Consider the following 21,135-nt stretch of genomic DNA (forward strand, 5'->3'; position numbering starts at 1 on the left):
TGACAGAAACTGACAACAACTGTGAGAGCAGTTATGCAACTCCAGTTTACTACCTCTGAAAGTCCAGGGCAACATGATTGACACTGCGTGAGTGTTTATGTGACTGCATCTTAAATGACAGCTGTGTTTTGATTACATGCCAAAAGACACAAAAATCCCACTGAAATGAAGTCGACACTGACAGGACGTGTTTGCGTATGTATCTCACAGCACTTATGTAGCATTTAGCATCGACTGCCTCCATAATATCCAGAGAGGAATGGGGTGTAGCGTTTGAATGCTGTAATCATTCTCTGTCAAAACACGCTCTTCTTACGGCACGATTGAAGGATGCCGAGGACGGCTGCTGCCAAGAGACGCACACGTCCTGCATGTCGTTGCATGTCAGTTTGCTCGCTATAGTTTGCACGTCGTTTGACTCATCCTGCCGTGGGAAAAGCAAGGTCACAAGTTTATAAAACATAGTGCGTATGTATAATGTGTACAATTCCTTGTCATTTTGTTACCATCACTGCGGTTCCTTTGAGTGAACATGCAGCTCCCAGAGAGCAACCCTTTTCACAGTCCCTTACCCATTCAGACATCTGACCTCCAGCCATGTCCCCCCTACTCCCACACACTTTGTGTGTGTCTGTCTGTTGCGATCTCGTTACACTCTCCTATCAGATGTTAATAAAGTTGATGAATGACGAGATTAAAATATCACCCTGATTTTGGTTTGAGATACAGTATATTTTTTGCAGTTACTGGCGTGTGGGTTTTTTTTTTTAATCCTTGTTGGTTTTTGTGAATTTCCTGTTTTATTTTGACACATCCTGTTTTGCTTTGGATACTCACCTCTTATCATGTCATGTCACTTTATCACTCCCTGGTCTTTGTCTGCTTTCCCGCCCTTTTTTGATTACTTGCCCCGCCCTAATTAGTTTCACCTGTGTCTCGTTGTCGCTCCCTTCCTAGTGTGTATATATACTCACTCTTTTCCCCTTGTTCCCTATTGGATTGTCTGTTTTGCTTTTGCTTTTATTTACTGTCCCTGCACACTTTTGCTTTGTTCTTTTATTTTTGTTTGAGTCTGCCTTTGTTTACTTCATTAAAACAGATTTTAAGGAAGGAGTGCACATGAAGAACGCAGAAACAGGAAGAACATGCAAACTCCAAACAGAAAGGCCCCAGACTGGGAATCATTGTCATGTTTCTTTTCTTTCTTTTTTTTAAAATATATTCTTATCTGTAGGCAGTTAATATCAAGTGTATACTTGAGGTGGGATTAAAGAAGAAAATGGATAAATAATGTTGCATACACATTCAAACGAGATGAGGTGAGGGAGTTGGGAGCTTATCTTTGATATAGTCAATGAGTGACTGCCAAACTTTTGCAAATTGTCTGCAGCCGTTGGGCGGGGCAGTTACCTGTCACCAACTCATTTGCTGAAGAGACTCCGTGACTCAGTCTGTGAATAGAAAATCCAGATGATGCATGTTTTAATCAGAATCCAACACAAACATTAATGTCTAGTGGGATGTTTTCTCCACTGATGCCAGCCTAAAACAAATACTTCCCCAAAGCGCTGACAGTTTCCTCACTCTTTGCATAAAGTGGGTTCAACAGAAGTCTGACAAAAGAGTCAAGAGTTGTTTAGTCACACCGTGACACAACAAGCATGTGCAACCCACGGAGCTTTGAGAAAATGAGGATCCACTGACCAATGGGTGGAACCTGGCATGGATTGTGAGCCAGTGGGCCCCTGGGCACAGACTGGAAAAGTGCACGTCACCCTCGCACAAATCGACAGCTGTACATTTTGCGCAATAGAAGAAATATTTGGTTTGCCATGTAAGGAATCTCAAAGATTCTCCTCCTTCCACCTGGCTAATGATTATAATATGATTGAGGGACTCTGTTAAAGTCTGTTTTGGTGAAAAAATGTGCTTTATAAATAGTATTGTTTTTTGTGTTTGGTATGGACACTACACCCCACTTCCTATAGACAGAAACGTAACCATTTTATTGTGTTGATTATTAGTTTTTAGTTATTGTTTCATTTTCTATGCCTCAGCTCCACTGCGATCACATACCCTGGTATATACAGCAGAACAGTATTTCTGATTTTCCTCCAAGGATGCTCTCGTACCACTGCTGCTGCACGTACCACAGTTTGAGAAACCATGGCTATTGATGGATGTACTTCCATGCCATCTCACAGAGATGCTCTATAGGGCCTGTAGACCCATTCAATAACCCATCCTTGGATTAAAATGGGGATAATAGTGACCATTTTAGTTGTGGTTGTGTGTGTTCCATTTGAAGGCTCATACACACACACACATTATGATTGTTTAGATTATTCACTTTGCTTTAATTGTGAAATTCCACAACTCACCAACAACAACGACCAACAACAGTGTAACCTACAGCTTGAATCAAGACACACATATTTTCAGTCTCCCTATACAGAAATAGTCGTAACAGACCGCTGACAAGGCTTTTGTGACGACAAGTCGCGCAAAATGTTTCACTCAAGACATCTCAAAACATCTCAGCTTGAGCACAGAACACAGGATTCCCATATCTCTCGGATCTTTTGTATGTAACCTCACTGCATAAGAACTTGGCACAGCATTCAGTTCACGCCCTCCCTATGATAAGCTGTGGACAGATGAGCTACAACTTAATTTATTTATTCAACACATTCATAGACGAATAAACAGAGGCGCTGCTGTGTGGAGAGTTTGTAATGACAGACAGTGGTAGGCCCGAGGAATGTCCGGATAAAGACAGGAGAAAAACGAGGAAGAGGAGAAAAAAAAGTAAGATAAATTTGTGTTTTTATTGTGCTACAGAATTCTATTTTTAAATTGCACATTGTAAATGTGTATATTTTTATTTTGAGAAGATACTAATGGGCACTTTTCAAATCAAAACGAAACATTTCACATTTTTCTAGGGCCCCAAGAGACTCTAGAATCGCCTCTGCGAATAAAGAATACACCTGTGTGTGTGGACTGTATGGATGCCCAATTGCTCCACAGCTCGAATTCTGATTGGTCAAACTGATAAACACGTCTTGTTCATGTCTCTATAGTGTATTAAACTGTCTGAATTAACTTTACAAAAACAAGCTTCCCCGTTCAAATGCACAGTGTGTTGTGTGTGTGTGTGTGCGCACACCTGAGTCAGTAAACCCTTGAAATGATAACACAATCTCTACTAAGATGCCAAAACTGAAACTGTATGTTGAATGATTCACACATCACACTGCACTCATCCGTGTCATAATTACATACATTTGATAGTAGGGGCAGCTACGTGCACATGTTTTACACATTAGGTAAGAAAAACATTTAAGTATAGTTACTTTTATTCAGAGCTGGTGTCATAATAAGCACTTTTGTGTGATAAACACAAGGTATACGCTAACAGTGTCTGCTTAGGGCCTCCTAGAGCATTTCAAGGTATTATTTTGTTTATTTTGTTTTATTGTTTGTGCATGATAATATTATACATAGTACATTTCATGGTTGCAATAAATGTATTGCCTATTGTTTTATTTTGTTTATCTTTTGTACTTTTTAGTAGGCGGACACCATATTCATCTCTTAGTATTCTGCCATTATTGAAGAGAAAATCAACACAAAAGCATTCTTCTGAGATTTGCTGCCATTCAAGATTAAAGCCAATAATAAGGGCAAGAACAGGCCAGGGTGACACTGAGATGATGCAGGCAGCACAGCTACAACTGTGCAGAAATCTGTCACTCCCTGATTATCATGTCATTTTACTGCTTATTATTGGTGTCCATAAAGGGTCCCAAAATCTAATTTAACTTAAGGCCGTATGACGCCTTGGGCCGGCCTTGGGCTGACATGGTGGACACCTGGTTTAACACTGTAAGCTGAGAAGCAAAGACAAATACAATTAAAAATATAAAGCTGTTCTGGAGACAAAGTGTCTGAAACATTGTTTTATTTGACAATTCAGGGCATCATTTAGGACTGGCACATTACCAAAGTTTAACAAAAAAAAAAAAAATTCTGTTCTGGCCTCAACACATAAGTATGGACACTTTGAGCTACAAATAGCATCATGAGCACAAATGTAACTAAGCTGTTTTAGACATAATGAAATGAATGGAAGGCCAAAGAATTAAGAGGCTGTTACTGTCTGTCCTCCTAACTGCTGTTGACCAGAGGGGAGGGCACATTGTAAAACACAAGGAACAACACGAGTGGGTTTATCACAAACATCAAGGCAACTTGGATTACACTGCGAGGATAACAATAAGGCACCTTCTTTGAAAACTGATGAGACTTGATAACGCGCACACGACGGCGTTTTCCAACACAGACATTTACGCGGCAACGGTAATACTTTACTGACACACACTGTACTTCTGTGCTTTTGAATGTTTGTAACACTGGCTCTGAGCAGGTGTTATAGCATATTGAAGAGTTAGTGAAACAGCCAGTATGCATTGTGAGAAACAAAAGGAAAAAAAAAAGAACGTGTTGTCTCAACAGATAAAAAAAAGAGAGCACAAAGCAGTTTAGGAGGCCACACAAACGTCTACTTCACCAGTTAATTCAGGGTCTATTGTTACGTATTTACAAATTCACAGTAGCAAAACAAATGTAAATAAATAAAAAAAAAGCCCTTCATACAACACTACAGATCCACCATGTGAAAACTGAGACAAAGATCCTAAGCATTGTTTTCAGTGGCTCGGTAGTCTGTCAATGCTCATAAATGACATACATGGCAATGTCTGAAATAAGCTGGATATTTCTGCCACCTAGTGGCTGTATAAGAGACTGTCTCACACCACAGAAAGGTGTGCCTGTGCCCTTTTATGTCTGTCTCTTCGTCTCCATGCCACGGTGTGAATAAATAAAAATCAATCTAGTAGTATAAAGTATATGATAACATAAGACAGGGACACAACACTGGTCACTGCTGTGACAGATATTGGAAAAAAAGGAAGAATTTCCAGAATTGGCTGTGTCTCATATCCCCATTCCCTGCAGCTGATAAAGATGCAATCATTCAGATATGTTCCATTCATGCACTTGGTCCTTTAAATAGAATCTATTACAAAAGGAAAACAAAGTGGATCTTCTCTGTTGTGGCTGGCTAAGTTCGCTGCATTTCCAGTGATGCCTACGCATGTTAGCATTATTTCTTCTTCTTCTAACACTTACTCAAAAGAAGCTCATGATTCAGATATAAAAACCCCAACAGAGAAAAACAAGTCAACAGAAAAATCCCTTTTGGCTTTGAAAGGTGGCTCTAAAAGTCCGGCACTGACCTCGCATTAGTGTGGAATATTCTTTTATCGACAGTGAAAGCAGTCTTAAAGAACGCAGTGACAAATGTGGTACAACTTGCTGTGTGTAGTGTCAAAGTTTTACCGGCTCATATAGATCATTTTAAGTCAGTGTCATGATTTTGAACAAGACTGTATGTAAGCGCTGCCTTTCTCAGTTTGTTTATAATGAGGTAAAGATAGCGACATTTCTCTCACGTTAAACGGTCACTTTAAATCCCAGTGCAACTTTGGCAATAACAATAAAAACAACAATAAAAAAACTAATAAAAAAAAAGAAAATAAGAATTCCAGTCTTGTCATGTTTCGATTGGAGACATTCAAGTAAAAAAAATAAATCAGTAGCACTTTCACTTTCTAGCTGGTAGTTAGTTAGTATGTCGTGTAGTGATCTCATCCAAAAACAATACAATGCTCCTCAAAGCTCAGCTATTTGTTTTTTTTAAAACTACAATTATCATAGTTATACTTCAGGTTCTGCATCTATTTAAATATCTTCACAGGATTGAACACAGAACTAGGGCTGCAACGACTATTCCATTATTTATCAATTACTAAAAATAAGCTTTTTGATTCTTCAGCTTCTTAAACTTGAATATTTTCTGGTTCCTTTGTGAATCATTCAAACTGAGTAATTTTTGTGGGACATTTGAGAACGTCACTGTTTCTCAATTAATGAAGAGAACATAATTGAGGGATTAATCCTTGCAGCCCTACATACAATGATTATTTAGACAATGTAAATTATTTTCCCCAAACCCCTAATCAAGCTAACAACCATAATCCCTTCAACAGTCACCACTGTAGTGGACTACACATTACATTTGCATTAAAAAGGAGCAAATTATATTAAAAGAAATGTCACTTAAGTACACTAATCTAATAAATTAGGACTGATGAGAAAAAAAATCTTCCATTTCTTAAAATTAGAATCAGAGCTATACTGTACTGTAGTAAATCCCCACAGTGTCCTTGTGGTGGTGTCTATAGTGTCCACCTGTGTCCTGCCTGTGGGCTGACGTCTCAGCAGTGGCAGGTCCCTGTGCTGATGATGGTGTGTGGATGTGGCAGTCACCATCCTCAAGCCGCTCACCATGCATCCACTTCAGCTCGTCTTCTGAGGCTCGATGTGCAACGTGGGCCAAACTCCACACAGGAACTGGACCATTTTAAGACACGACATAGAATTAAAAGAATGAAAAAGCTACAAAATATGCAAATGCTGAAAAAGCTGGACCCACCTTTACATTTGGTCTGTACTTGAGGTAGGTTGACCTGATCTGCAGGCTAAAAGAGAGCACAAGAGAGACGTCAGTGGACAAGAACATCATATGTCACCACAATAAAAGTTCACTGCAGCCGTAATCGCCTGCTGCTGAAAGCTCACCTCAGAAGTATGTGCAGGTACGATCCCAGGCCTGTGAAGATGTGCCACCAGGCATGGAACTGTGTTACTACTCCAACAGCAGGGGGCAGCATTTGTCTACTAGCTCTAAATAAATGACACAACAGAACATTAGTTCCATAGAACAGCAACAGATTCTCCACAGCAGGTTGATACTAAACACTCTAAGGGACCTTTTACTGTACTGTGTGAGTTGACATGTACCGTGTGCTTTGGATAAATTCAATTTAAAGCTTCGTGTCACCAAAACACTGCTAGTGTTGCTACCCACTCGTCGAGTCTGCAGAGCTTTCTGAAAGGCAGGGCTCCAAACGGTTGCATTTTGCGACCAAAATTTGATCTACTGTAGATTTCTCCCCCCGACCAGAGAGCAAGAAGAGAACGCTGGATTTCCAAGAGTGTCGTTAATATAGTTGTGTGGAATACGATATGGCGTCAACACAGGGTCTTTTATTCTGAAGGGGTGGGGGAAAAGAAACAACGGAAGCTTAATGTTCTTTGGTTAAAGCTAGGGTAGGGTAACCTGTTTTTGGTAATATTAACCAGTAATTCAATAAAAGCCTTTCAGCACAGTCTAAATCAGGCAAAATCTGGCCCTTGTCCAGACACTTTTGGCACTTTTTCCATTATACAGTTCTAGCACTACTCGGCTCTAATCCACTCGGTTTAGAGTGGATTAGGCACATTTTATTCAATTACTATAGTACCTCCTCAATGTGGGCGGAGCTATCACAGCACAGCTGCGCAAAGCTGCCATTTTTAACTGATCTACAGTTTGGCATTGATCGGTTTGATTCTTGTGTCGGATGTCGCGCTCATGGCTCTTCCAGTGACGGCCAATGTTTGTGCAATGTTGTGATCGAGAGCCTTGATCCACAAACGTGTGTGTGTGTATAAGCCCTGAGGATGAGAATCAACAATGAACGAGTTCTCCAGCGATCCTGTCGACCTCAACTTTAACAGCATTGACGTGAACATTGTCCAAACCATAGCTTTAAACACACAAACAAACGTTTAAACCTCCTCACCTCAATGAGTCACAGAAGATATTGTCAATGTTCCACAGCAGGAATCCTAACAAGAAGATACCCAAGGAGGTGTAACAGAGTGGCCTGAGCCAGGGGTACACCCTACAATTTTAAAGAAAAACAACAGAGAATATCATTAAATATGAATTACTATATTAACAGCCCTCTTTGCTTTGGTAATGATGTAGCATTGAACTGTCCTCATGGAAAACTTACCATGTAACAATGAAGATGGACCGCATCACTAGGCAAGCTACCAGTGCGCCATACATGACCTAAAAGAAGGGGCAGTTATTGGACTTTGAAACACAGACACTGTGGACGACCAATAAAATATTTGACCACAATTAATATGTTTTCACTAAGTCAGTAAAGCTCCATGACCGACATGAAGTATGATAAAAGCTGTAAGAAAATGACAATTCTGTCAAACATGACTGATTGATGATTTCTTTGATTCATACGAATGTAATTCAATTCGATTGAATTCAGGGACTGACACGTTAAAAAGAGAAAATCCACTGATTGTTGATTTGTCAAACTGCAGGTCGTCACCACACGTATCGTCTCACAATCAGTCTTGTTCTGAACCTCCATACAGCTGTGTCATTAGTAAACAAAATCTACTATCTCTATATAGTAAACAAACCAAAAAAGCACCGTCATGTCGTCCTTAGTGCTGTAAAGCAACACACCGTGAGACTCAGAGCATGGAGCAAGTATAAACACCGGGTGTAACAGGAGGCTTTGTTTGTCCTGTTTTGCATCAAACGTTAACTGTGGCATGATAGAGTTAATGTTTAATTGCAGAGTTTCGCTGCATTCACACCCACATTAGGGATGAGAGTAAAAAAAGATCCAAAAGCAGAGGTTATTTATATTTACTCACTACATCCTGTTTTTTCAGTACACACACACATTAGCTTGTTACTATATGATTGTACCCCTGGTTAACAGGGTTATATGTAGCACCTGCTGCTAACACTGCTAAGGCCTGGGTTGTATTTTAAGATATGCCATTCCCTGTATCCTCTGATCTGTGATCTCTGAAATGTGACTCTAAAATCTAAATCATGATGACTTGACTTTACTTGGTGACTCTATTGTGCCTTGATGTGGTGCAATTTTGATTATTCTGTGATTAACAGCCCTGCTATAAAGACTATACACAAATGAGCTGTAGCCACAGTGATCGTGGTTATACAGCACAGGTGTCAAGTGTGTTTTCAGGGATTGTTCTCTAAAACATGCCACAGCATGTAGGGGGGTGGGGTCCACCTGGGTGTCATGTTCATATTACTGCAGCATAGAGCTGGGTGTATCTTGCTTTACAAATGTGTGGACAGATAAAAAAGAGGATGCCTATCAATCTATTAGCTCCTTACACACAGAAAATAGTTAGTGCCTGCCCTATTCGTGTTGATCTTAATTATATAACTCTTCAGCAATCAGCATGTAAAGCTCAAAGTTTACACAAAGTAAAGATGACTGAGCCCTGATAGCAAACAATGAGCAACCTGAGCTGGACCATAACTCAGCGCACACCCTTACCTGGTGAAACACTGGCTCCTTCCACTGCAGATACACCTACGAAACCCAAATACAGAAACAGTTCATTAGGACATTGTGCAAGTTATGCTCCACTCATATCATGGTTAAAAGGAAAATATGATGTTGTAATAAAAGTGAACACTCACCACAGTGACTGAGACACTGAAGATGATTAATAATGCAATTGGAAACAAACTAATGCTGTTCTCTTGTTTGAAGCACTCATATCTGGGGGGAACAGATACAAATGCATTTATGTCTTCTACAATCCGTTTGAATAAGCATAAAGAATGAGGAACAAGTAACAAGCTCAGCCGAAGTGGAAAGAGATACACCGGCCCAGTTTTACAATCGATAGTCCCATTGCATTATATCACAAGAAGATGATACACTGTACTTTCTTGGAAAATATCAAATGATCAGCAGGAGATACACGGGCACACTCTCATTTAATTTGTTCTCATTGGCCACCAGTGCTTCAACGGCAATAAATCAAAAAGGTTGAGTCACTTACAGACAGTAGACGAAGACACAGGTACTATAAATCATTGGCAACTCGTCCAGTAGCTGCAAGTCAAAACACACAGAGAACAGGAAGTTGTAATAATCTAGCATCACCTAAGGAATGCTGGGAATAATTCACAAATAGCTTAGATTTTTTCTTAAATGTGTTTCTTAAAGTTCCTAAAACTTTCTACTTCAGAAAGTATAAATAGTATTATACCATGTTAATTTATATAATAAACAAGCTTGTCAGTGTGTCTGTATCATGAATCTTCAGTAAGAAATGTACATATAAATAAAAATATCCCTCCTAGATTTCAGTGTAACACTGTGAAACCCACCTGCATCTCATACAGCAGCGTCATGTGGAAGAACCAGGAGCCCACGCCTACAGCTGCGCAACAAAACAAAACACTGTCACATGCTTGCATGACGATGTGAGGGCCTGCAGCTAAGAATGTGCAACTGCCACAGCTGTCACTCACTGAACTATGTAAACATAAGCAGTGTTTGCTTCAGTATTGTCACAAATGTAAAGCTAAGCTCTTATGTTGTTTCGACAGACTCACCTGCCAGTCCGAGGAAAGAGCAGATGTAGCGAAACTCGAGGCCGTTGCGATACGTCTGGATGGCACCGCAAATGGGAGGAAGAATCATGATCAGGTTGCTGACAGTATTCCCTGTTTCAGAAAGACACCAGAGATGAATCAGAGCCTGGAGATATGACCTGAGGGCTATCTAACGACTGAGGAGCTGAGAATGTCTCAGTGATCAGGTGACATGATGGCAGAGAGAGATCAGTCAGACATTTTATATTGCATGTGATAACTACAAAATGAATAATCTCATTGCACACGTGTCTGCTGCCACAATTATGTGTTGTATTTAAACTGTATTTAAACTGAATTACTGTGCATTTGTTATTTTAAGAAATTAAGTAGATTACATTTACATGAATGGTAAGTGAGTCATTCTTTTGTGACAGATTGTATCACCTTTTTTTTTTAATAAAAATGCATCACAACGTTACAGAATTTCTTGTTCTTGTATCTAAGTGTGATCAAGTCACTTTAGGCGCATATTGTGCTGGGTATATGACATTGCAATCTAATGTGCTACAGACAAAGCAAGCCATAAATCAATTAATCAAGAACAAAATCAGCCATGTTTATTTACTGATGTGCTATTGCACTCTGTTGTAGTGTAGTGGACTCTGTGCTGTTGTCATACTAGGTAGGAAACCTGAGGAGTGGAGATTAATAAAGCCTTAAGAGCGATATTCAAAACTGCAGTCTGTAAGTATGGAAAAGCTAGCATTGAGAAGATATTTGAAAAAATTGAACAGACGCATCTCGCCCCCTCCCAATAAACAACAATAAACAATAAAAGTCATTGTCTGTAGGGGAAAATTCAATTATTAACAGACAGGAAGTGTCTGTAATTAAATGACATCATTAGGGCTTTTTCTTTGCAGACAGCCTGGCAGGTGAATTTATAGATCTAAGTAATCAAACAATGGCAGATTTCCATTTAGCTTCCTCATTCACAGGGTGTATGCTGGCTCACGTCACACTATCCTGATTGACTGAGCCCAACACAGCCATCGTTAACATTATCATTGGCATTGATGAGATGTGCTTTTCCAGCTTGAACGTGTTAAAATGCCTGCGGTGAAAATGGCCTATTGCAAGGGCTACAGACACCAGCTTTTATTTATTGATGGCTATTGAGTAGTGAAGAGGGAACAAATAAACAATAAAAAACAAGGGTGTCTTGGCAGAAATTGAATATACTACTTGTGAGTATGTTTGTATTAATATATAACTGCTTTGAAATAACAATTTTAAAAAAGCCTTAGAAACAGTAGAAGAGTGAAGATAGCTGTGTTTACATCACTTCTCGTGTGTGGTGTAAAGGGAGGAGGTGGAGGAGTCTTCCTTTTGTTGCACTCTGCAGTCTCACCATTAGATGTCACCAATTCTTACACAGTGGACCTCTATGTTCGCCTCAAGGCATTTTCCGTGTTGAACTAGTGGCACTGTTTGTACATGTGCTATGTACTTCCTAGGAGAACATCACATTCACAGGGGAACCTGATAAAACAGCTGAATACCACTCCTTCCCTTGCTCTGTCTGGGTGTGGTGATGTGTAAACAACAATCGAGCTAACCAGGATTTGGGACTGAAGGGTAATAATGATTACTAGTAATTTATAATTCAAATGACACTGCATCTTTATCAGGTAAAAAATGACTGATAAAAGCCAACTGAGTGGACTTTGGATACTGATAATAAAGGCACACAACGACACTAATGCTTTCTTATTTCAATGGCATCTGCAGAAGGTGTGATCAGACGCCCAATGATAAGTGGCAGACACTTTGAAATGACCTCCCTCTGTTTCTGCTGTTGCCATGTACTGGTGTTTTAAACAAGAGGTTGAAAAAGGATTAAAGCCATGGTGGTGTCTCGTATCTACATGGACAATGCCACATTCCAACTATTGTGCCAAAATACAGAATCACTGTTTAAAAGCCAAATGCTTCTTCTGTGGTTGGAAACAACAATTGAGCTGAGCCAGCATAAGCGTCTGTTGTGCTAACAGAAGCTCCAACTGTCGGTGCTGCCTTCATCCAAACAAGTAGCAGCAGGCCTACTTTTTATGACATGGAAATGAAGTATGTGAATCTTTAAGACAGCATGATAATAGCAAATGGATAATTTCATTCAAACAAAGGTTCAATGTGTTATCTTTATTATGTTTGCGTATCGCAGGGTTTATACAGAGATTCTTAAGTTGAACTTACTACCTTTTTACTACCTTTTTACTACCATCACAATAGTTTTTACTACCAGCACGACTTCAAGCTTCAACTGTAGCAGCTTAAAGTAAATATATATATATGTATATGTATATATATATACACACACACATACATACATATATACAGAGAACCAGAGAGAAAGAGAAAGGGGGAGAGAGAGAGGCTTTGAAGGTGTATGTGAGTGTTTGTGTTAGGGCCAGCGAGAGAGCTACATTGAAGTAAGAGGGAACTCTAACATAGGAGTTGGATTAATCAAGATGTCCCAACCAGCCTTGGTCCATAGGTTTTACTTAATGTCAAAAAGTAACAGTTCCATGACAATTAGAAGACAGACTGGACCTTTTGTAAACACACTTTGAGACACTGTTAAATGCTTAGCAACAGATATTTTGTGAAATGTTGCCTGTCTGTATAGTTTGTGTTTGTTTTGTCCACTGACTTGAAACTGCGTGATAACCTTTACAACCATATTGCCCAGTCCTACAAGAAACCTAAAAAGAATGTAAAGGACGCTAACAGGTTTGATGTTAAGTGTGGATTATGTTCAATGTCAGATAAAGGTGTGGTTTATGTATGTATGTGTGGAATGTTGGACATTTTGGGACGCCAGACACATTTCAGAGTAAACTGGTAATGAATTTGATAATTCATAATTCATTTTGAAAGTGTTGTTTCCCCTTGAATTAAAACAAGTGATTTCTGCTACATAAATGTGAATGTACTATGTTTTTGGCGCCTCTGTGACAGTGAACTGAATATCGGAACATGTGGTCATGTTGTGGTATGGGAAATATCCATCTTTCTTTTTTTATTATTATTTTTTTTACAATCTTATGGCATATATTGGACTAGATAATACATACTACAGCTTAATCGGTGCAATTAACCATTATTTATGTATAAGCATTATCTAGCATTGTGTGCTGTAAACACAACAGCCGTACAGATTATCCAACCCATTTAACCACACAGTGATGAGTCATGAATACGTTTTAACACGTGTCACTGCTAGATAGTGAAAGGTGAACCTGTGCCAAGTTTGTTTAGGGCACTGACAGCTTCTCTATTTTTGCCACAAACTCAAGTTTAAATGTAAGATAATGGTTCCTGATGAACCAGTTTTTATGGAGAGCCAGCTGAGCAGTGAGGCACCAACTGTGTGCATGAAGGAAATGTTTTTTATCAAGTTTCCAGTGGTGGTTTTGAATGACCGGGCACCTTGTGAGGGAAGTAACAGTAATCATGGAGCTAATATCACACACACACACACACAGTGCTAACGTGTCTCTCTGTGGTAACGTTAGCGCACACTTGCTGTAATGTACTGTGCTTCTTCACTATAGGAATATGAATGTAAAGAAAATAAATGGATGCAAAACAGCTCAATACAGACCGAGTCATACAATATCTTCCCGGCAGTCTTTCCTCATTACAGCTCTCACCGTACTTACTAAAATGTATAATACGAGGTAACAGCTAGCTTATACACAGAGAGAGAGACAGTTCACGTCAGCTCAGCAGTGTGACATTGTTGTACGACAGTGCTGTTACAGCTCTCACTTCATGTTTACGTTACAACGCTCAACGTACACACACATACACACACACACACGACAAATTCACTGGCGACAACTTCGCCGACCGCGGTTACGGTTTACTCACAGAATTCCGCGATGTAAGAAGAGACGACATAATTTTCTTCGCACCAATCCAGCGTTGACGTCGGCCGCCCCCAGTATCCTTGTCTGTCTATCGAGGGAGCCATGATGGAAGAAGAAGAAGGAGAAGAAGAAGAGGAGGAGGAGGAGGTGGAGGCTGTGGCTACTAACGGACTACAGTCCCATCACAGCACGAGCTCTGTACGAGCGAGACCTAACGAGACCTCCTACTCATCTTCACGCGGGAAGTCAGCCCACTACGCTCAACTAAACCCTGTACGCAAATACAATGCCCATATTTTATAATCATAAATCGTTATATCAAAAAATATTGATGATTTTCTAAACTATTTACTACTGTTATAATGATTCATGAATCCTTACTTATTTACATTCTGCTTTTTCTACTTTTACACTATTTGCTGCATTTTCTTTCATCCCTTCAGGAATAATTGAATGGGCAGATCAAAGGCAGGCAATGTAAATATGTAGAACACACATCACAACCAAAGGCGTGGACATTCCATTGACTCAGCATATTATCCACTGTATTTTTCAGGAGAAAATACACTGCACATGTCTTAGTTACCTGGGATCAGCATTTCTAATTATAGTGTCCCTCCCGTTTTTTTAATACGCCTACAACATTGCCTACCTACGTACTGTGTTTCGGTCAAGTTTTATGAGTAAAAATCTGAAAAAGGTCAGATTTAATCCAACTCTGTAACAGAATGTGATTTAATCAAACAAAGCAGCATCATAGTGATTTTTCTGTATTTTTTCAGTTTTTTAAACTTAGAAGGCAATAAAATAATAATAATTTAAATAAAACTCACCTAGTATTAAGTGAAGTGTGGTTATACTGAACTTGAATCAAACAATAAACCACTTTAATGATGATCCAAAAAACAAATGTAGATATCTAAAGATGTCTAAAGGTATCTAAATTTCTTTAATATGATAAAAATGTTTTTTCCTCCCCTCTACAAAGGAAATAAAGTACACCAGCAATAATTTGACGAATATGTGTAATGCAGCGATGACAGATGAGGAATGCAGCACAGCAACCCTATGATACCACACCACAGTCCAGGAAACATGACTAACATAAACAGAACGAGATGCACACTGATGATAAAACAACCGTCACAAAAAAAAACAAAAAAAAAGAAAGAGCAGGAGATATGATCTAAATGTGTTGTCTCTGAGGCGATCGCCTCATGACACATTTGCTCACGTATTATCAGACAACCACATACTGCGCTACATACCGAGACCATTAAGTTCAGCCATACAAATATTTAATCATTTAATGATCACTTCCCACTCTACAATTGAACAAATGGTCATGATTGATTAAAGTCACTCATTCTAAATGATGACACATAAAGACTTTCATGACACATACACAAGCTACAACATCCTTGAAATTTAATGCTGTAATTCCAAGTGCATGCATTTATTTCTTCCATAAGTGCAAATGTCCACTAGATGGGGCGATACACTCAGAATCAACATCCTTGCATGCTAACTGATCGTCTCCCCAAATCTCATATTTAATATAATATTTTTGTAGTAGCATTGTGAATTATTAAAACATTGCAGTTTAAATAATTAGAGCATATATTGAGAGACGATGTTTGCCATGCAAGTGTAATGTCATTCAAACTTCATGCTGAAGGAAGTAGGTCTGGCCAGCTGTTCCCACAGCCCCCCCCCTTTTGGTATTATCTCATGTTATTTAGCTGGAAAATCCCACTGGAGGTCGGATCACAAGTGGCCTGCCAAGTTGCCAAGGGCAAAGTTACAAAACATTCAAACATTCATCATATTGAATACAACAAACCAGTTGAATAAGTCGGCATCAGCAAAGAGAAATCCCAGCAACAAGATAACCAGAATTAAGATGACACCTTTTTTCCACATTTTATTGAGAAACACAATTTGTATTCATCCAAAAGTCTTGGTTTCCTTGTTTCCTTCTCTCCTCTTGCAAACCATCTGTCTTCCCTGAATGTGAAACATCTTCAACTTAAGCAAAGTCCAGTCGCCTCACAGCCAACCACAGAATATGACTATGAGGGTTAGGGTTAGGGATGACTGAGAACCTTCACACACAATTTGTATTCGTCAAAATTCATGTGTGCACATGCTCCCGGGAAGACACATATTTTTCCCAATCTGCCTTCATGTGAAATGTTTGCCAGTGGAGATCAGTGCATTCAGCCGAGATGAGTACCAAGAAATACTGCACTCTATAGCTTCTGAGTTTAAATAATAATAATAAAAGACTTAAAAAGGTTTGTGGGGCAATGCGGTTTTAGAGACCAATCAACTTTAACATTTACACCAGTAAATATACTTACTGAACAGGAAGCAACATGAAATCTCTTCAAATGTAAGACTATTGTTTACGTTAGACTCTTAATCTGGCACAGACAGCATTTGTTTTTGGCATTAATCATACTTAATGTAAGTCTTCAATCCATAACATTATGTGCCAATACATAACAACATCATAGTAAGAAATATTCAGCCAAAAAAAACAAAAATGAGTGTGCACTTCCTGTTTGGAGGAATGTTGTTGACGTGGATCAAAGGGAATGCACCTACTGTATTTAATTTCCTGTTTCTCTCAGCGTAGTGCAGTAGAACATCTACACAAACACACACACTCAGATGTCACTAAGGCGTAACACGTGGTCACAATTCATCTCTCATCTTTTCACCCTTTGGCCTGACCATCCTGCCAATAAACAGGATGGAGTTTGTCTTCTGGTCCTTCACCAGGAAGATGAAGGGATGGTCAGCGTAGAACAGTTTCGGGTTTTTCAGCTTGTCTGTGCCAAAGACACTGAGGTCCATTTCATTCCCATCAGTGTCCCATTCCAGGGCAGAGGCATGGAACACGCTGGACAGATAGAGATCCTTTTTCCCAGAAATTTTAGAGAAGTCCGCTTTGGATTTGTTCACAGCCTCTGTCAGGCCCAGCTCCATGAGGTGTTTCTAAAGACAGGCAGAGAAACATACATTCATTTAAGCTTGAAGTATGATCTGGTCATTATAATCCACTTGGTTTCTCGCATTATTTACCTGCAGGTTGTGACTGACTTCCATGCTGACTTTGGGCAGAGATACAGCGACTGCTATCTGCTGCACTTTGCCCATCCACGTATTCAGCTGCTTCTTAGTCAGCAGCTTCTCCACTCTCTCCAGAGACTCCACGTAGTTGGACATGATGAACACCATGGTGGACTTCTTGTGAGCCAGAGGCATGCTCAGGATGGACAGCTTATTGGTCTTATCTTCAAGGAAACCATAGATGCCTATTGGGAAACACATGGAATCTATTAGGAATCTTCATGTAATGCAAGATTTTTTGCCCCAATTTTTCAAATCTGCTGAAACCAGTCGGTTAGTGTGTACTCCAAGTCTTTTCAAAATCGGTAATCGCTGTGAACGTTGTGTAGTGTGACCCCAGATTTAAGCTTAGCATATGGAGTATGGTCTTAGCACTCTTGCCTTTGCCGCAAGAAGACCTGGGTTTGCGACCCAGTCTCCGGGTTCTCTGGTTTCCTCCCACAGTCCAATGACATGCACATTTGGAGATTAGGCAAATTGTCGTTGTCCATAAACTCTGCATGACACCCATTACGGGCTATTGTGTGTCAGAGCTGTGGATTCAGTCTCATAAAAATGTCACATCAAACACATATCTAACATTTCTTTGTTGATCATTGTGGCGAATCAGTGCGTATGTACATCCTTATACGTATAAGTATACCAGGAAGCCGTGTAAATGAGGGCCACGGATGTTCCCTCTGTTGGAATAATTGAGGATATTTTCATTGGTCGCTCGGGTAAAGGGGGACTATGTTCTATTCAGCAACCCTTTACCAGGATATGGAGCAAACAACAATATTAGAAATTTCAGTTTTGCAATGACAGTGAATTAGAATGAGTTTTTTTTACAAACCTGATGTTCTAGTTTGACTGGTAAACTCCGAATAATTAAGACAGAGGTGGCTGCTTGCGTCTGGAATGCCCTGACCTGGCACATTAGATGCGCCCAGACGTAAAGAAAACCTACCGCTGTATTACTCCATGGTGTTTAACACAGGTTGAGCTGGACTCCCATTGTACATTACTTTGGTTACCTCGGTTGTTTGTTTGTTTTTTAAAATGTGCTTTATAAATAAATGTGGACATTCAAAAGAAAAGCATCAGATAAATAAATGATATAGTTCTCCATGCAAGGAACAGGGAGTGATTTTGGACACATGCCAGGACAGTATTGCTCGGCGCCAAAAATAGCTTGGCACGAACCACCGTCAAACAAAACAATGAACTGTTGTTTTTACACTTTGGCCCGAGTAACGATTAAACAATCAAGATATGGCATTTTAATAAAGAAGCTGGATGGTGAAAAGAGTCAGTAATTGTTTACACCTGATTCCAATCAAGGTGTTGAACCAGTTGATGGTCATAATCTTACGTAAGCGAGGTAGTAATCTCCTCATCTAACCCACCTGTACGATGCATCATCTCTATTGAGACTGTGTAGCCGTGGGACACCATGAATCCACGCTTGTCCACCATCTTATGATGGAACTGCTCGTTCCAGTGAGCTGTGAGGAACAAAAGAAAAAAAAACACACAACTTTAAATGATTTAAATGAATCATAATGTGGATGTAGTCAATACAGATTTGAATGACTCACGTTTGAAAAACATCGCGTTGACGATCATTGCCCCGTCGGTCTTCTCTACGTCCTTGGTGACCTCGGGCAGTTTGCCGTCTGTACAGTTGGCGGCCCACTCGTTGATGGCGTTCACGGCTCCCTTCTTGTCTTTGAAGTTGATCTTGGAGTTGTCGCAGTTGTAGTGTTTTTTGCTGTTCTTGACAAACTCGTCCACAAACTTGACAGAGCTGGGACCGTACAGGCGGTTGCTGATCTTCCACGTGACATTTCGCGCCTTGGGGTCGCTCACCTCACTGAGAAGTTCCGCCAGGCCGGAGTGCAGCTGCTCATCTTTAACTTTGGCTGCGTTCAGAATGGTTTTCACCTGAGAGGCAGTGGAGGCTTTTCCACCGAGCGCCACCAAACCCAGAGAGGAGGCCACCACTACAGGGGATATGAGGATGTTCTCAGTGTTTTTGTCCTTTGCCATTTTTTGGTACAGGCTGAAAGCCAGGGTTGCACTATTGTTAGCCAGGATGTTAGCATGGTTACTGAGGACCTTGTCTTTTGATGCAGAGGTGGCAGCTGAGGCTGAGGAGACCAGGACGACCAGGAGGACAATGTCTGTCGCCCACATGTTGTAACGCTAATTGGGGGAAACACATGAAAGGCCATTAAGTGACAATCCGATGCTATGTTATATCTGATCCAAGAAGATGGGTGATCTTTTCTTGATATTAAAACCTAAAACAAGCCCAATTTGTGCTAAAGTAACTAATTTCTCTGTTTTTTTTTAAAATAACAGCAAGCAGAGCAGATTTAACCATGCCGTTAAGAGTTCTCCTAAAAAGCCTGTGAGCAACACATAACAGCCACGTAGACAGCTATTGGTGCAGCCACAATAGTCAGTCAGAGCTGAGTGATGTCACAGTCTGCTAACCCAAAAGATTTAAGATTTCAGAAAGTGTCTCTTTGTGGGTATAATTGTGGTGAATACTGATTCCTGGTATGGTAGAAATAACCGCATGCAGACATGGACACACAACAGCACATGTGTGTAGAGGCAAAACTGTGCTACGAGATGAGAAGATCAGGATTTTGGACTTTTAAAAAGGTTAGGCTAGTGATAACGTGCCTGGCTGGAGGAGCGTTTCAGTCATTCCGGACATGTTTGTGCAGGCTCACCAAGTCTCAAAGCCAAAACAGAGAGAGATGCAGTGATGATAACTGACCTCATTATCTGAAGTATTCTTACCTTGATGTTTTTAGTGATGTGTTTTTGGTAGCAACTATTAAAAATGTCATGTGACTATTTCAAATGGCCTTAAATGATACATTTTTCATTCATATTCTCCAGGAACTTTCATGGTGCAGTTTTGTTGAATTGAGATCACTCACATGTTAAGTCTATAACACAGGAAGTTAGGAAATATTTTACTTTAATGTGGAAATCATCAGTAACTGGCGCTTAAGTAAACTGCATGATCACACATGGAATCAGGTCAAAAGTTGTTGCCACAGTTTTTAATTTGTTTTTTGAATGAAAATGAATTAAAAAAGTGTTTGTAATCTGGTGTGTTTCTTTATTTTAAAACCTACCAAACACCTCACTGCCTTCAAACCACGAAGGATTTTTAACTGCATATCACAGATCTGACTTTGTGGCCTCTTTTCACATGCCTGGGCATTTCCCACCAGTGCTCAGGATACTCTCCCTGCCCCCAACTCCCACAACTTTTCCTTACCTTATTAGGTTCCTCCAGTAAAATTCAGCTTGCCGTCCTTCAGCTGCAACTCTGATCTCGTCTGTAAGAAGTTTATGTGTGTGATGGCTGACAACAGAACTTTACACCCACACACACACAGTTGCAAGATGTGTCAGTCCTGGTTTTCAGAGCATGAAAATCACTGCCCTGGAATCTTGTTTCCAAGCCTGATCCCACCCCCATAGTATCCAGGGACACAGAGGGAAAAGAATCCTCCCCCTCCGGGTCCTAAATCCTGAGACTGAAGCTCAGCTGGAGCACTGACACTAAACAACCCAGTGACCCATATTATGTACTAATGAAGTTTGTACTGAAGCACTCTTTTCTCATCTATTGTGATGAAAGTTGCATTTGTAAAGTAAAGTGAAAGATCATTTACTTTAACTTTTTGTCAT

At 40.0% G+C, this 21,135-nt stretch overlaps 2 protein-coding genes across 2 annotated transcripts; both read right to left on the reverse strand.

Moving 5' to 3' along the window:
• Positions 1 to 3,947: 3,947 nt before the first annotated feature.
• Positions 3,948 to 14,813, reverse strand: acer3 (alkaline ceramidase 3). Its single transcript, XM_044042357.1, has 11 exons — positions 14,297 to 14,813; positions 10,379 to 10,489; positions 10,151 to 10,203; positions 9,820 to 9,872; positions 9,452 to 9,533; positions 9,306 to 9,341; positions 7,971 to 8,029; positions 7,755 to 7,856; positions 6,709 to 6,813; positions 6,563 to 6,608; positions 3,948 to 6,480 (listed from the first exon to the last, which is right to left on the reverse strand). The coding sequence occupies exons 1-11, from the start codon at positions 14,397 to 14,399 to the stop codon at positions 6,427 to 6,429; spliced, it is 804 nt and encodes a 267-aa protein (XP_043898292.1). The 5' UTR covers positions 14,400 to 14,813; the 3' UTR covers positions 3,948 to 6,426.
• Positions 14,814 to 16,193: 1,380 nt separating this feature from the next.
• Positions 16,194 to 20,894, reverse strand: serpinh1a (serpin peptidase inhibitor, clade H (heat shock protein 47), member 1a). Its single transcript, XM_044042356.1, has 5 exons — positions 20,720 to 20,894; positions 19,014 to 19,620; positions 18,822 to 18,920; positions 17,386 to 17,618; positions 16,194 to 17,298 (listed from the first exon to the last, which is right to left on the reverse strand). Exons 2-5 carry the CDS (start codon positions 19,609 to 19,611, stop codon positions 16,996 to 16,998), a joined length of 1,233 nt encoding a protein of 410 aa, XP_043898291.1. The 5' UTR covers positions 19,612 to 19,620; positions 20,720 to 20,894; the 3' UTR covers positions 16,194 to 16,995.
• Between the last annotated feature and the right edge of the window lie 241 nt (positions 20,895 to 21,135).

This window comes from Solea senegalensis, linkage group LG13 (genome assembly GCF_019176455.1).
Source record: "Solea senegalensis isolate Sse05_10M linkage group LG13, IFAPA_SoseM_1, whole genome shotgun sequence".
NCBI lineage: Eukaryota > Metazoa > Chordata > Actinopteri > Pleuronectiformes > Soleidae > Solea > Solea senegalensis.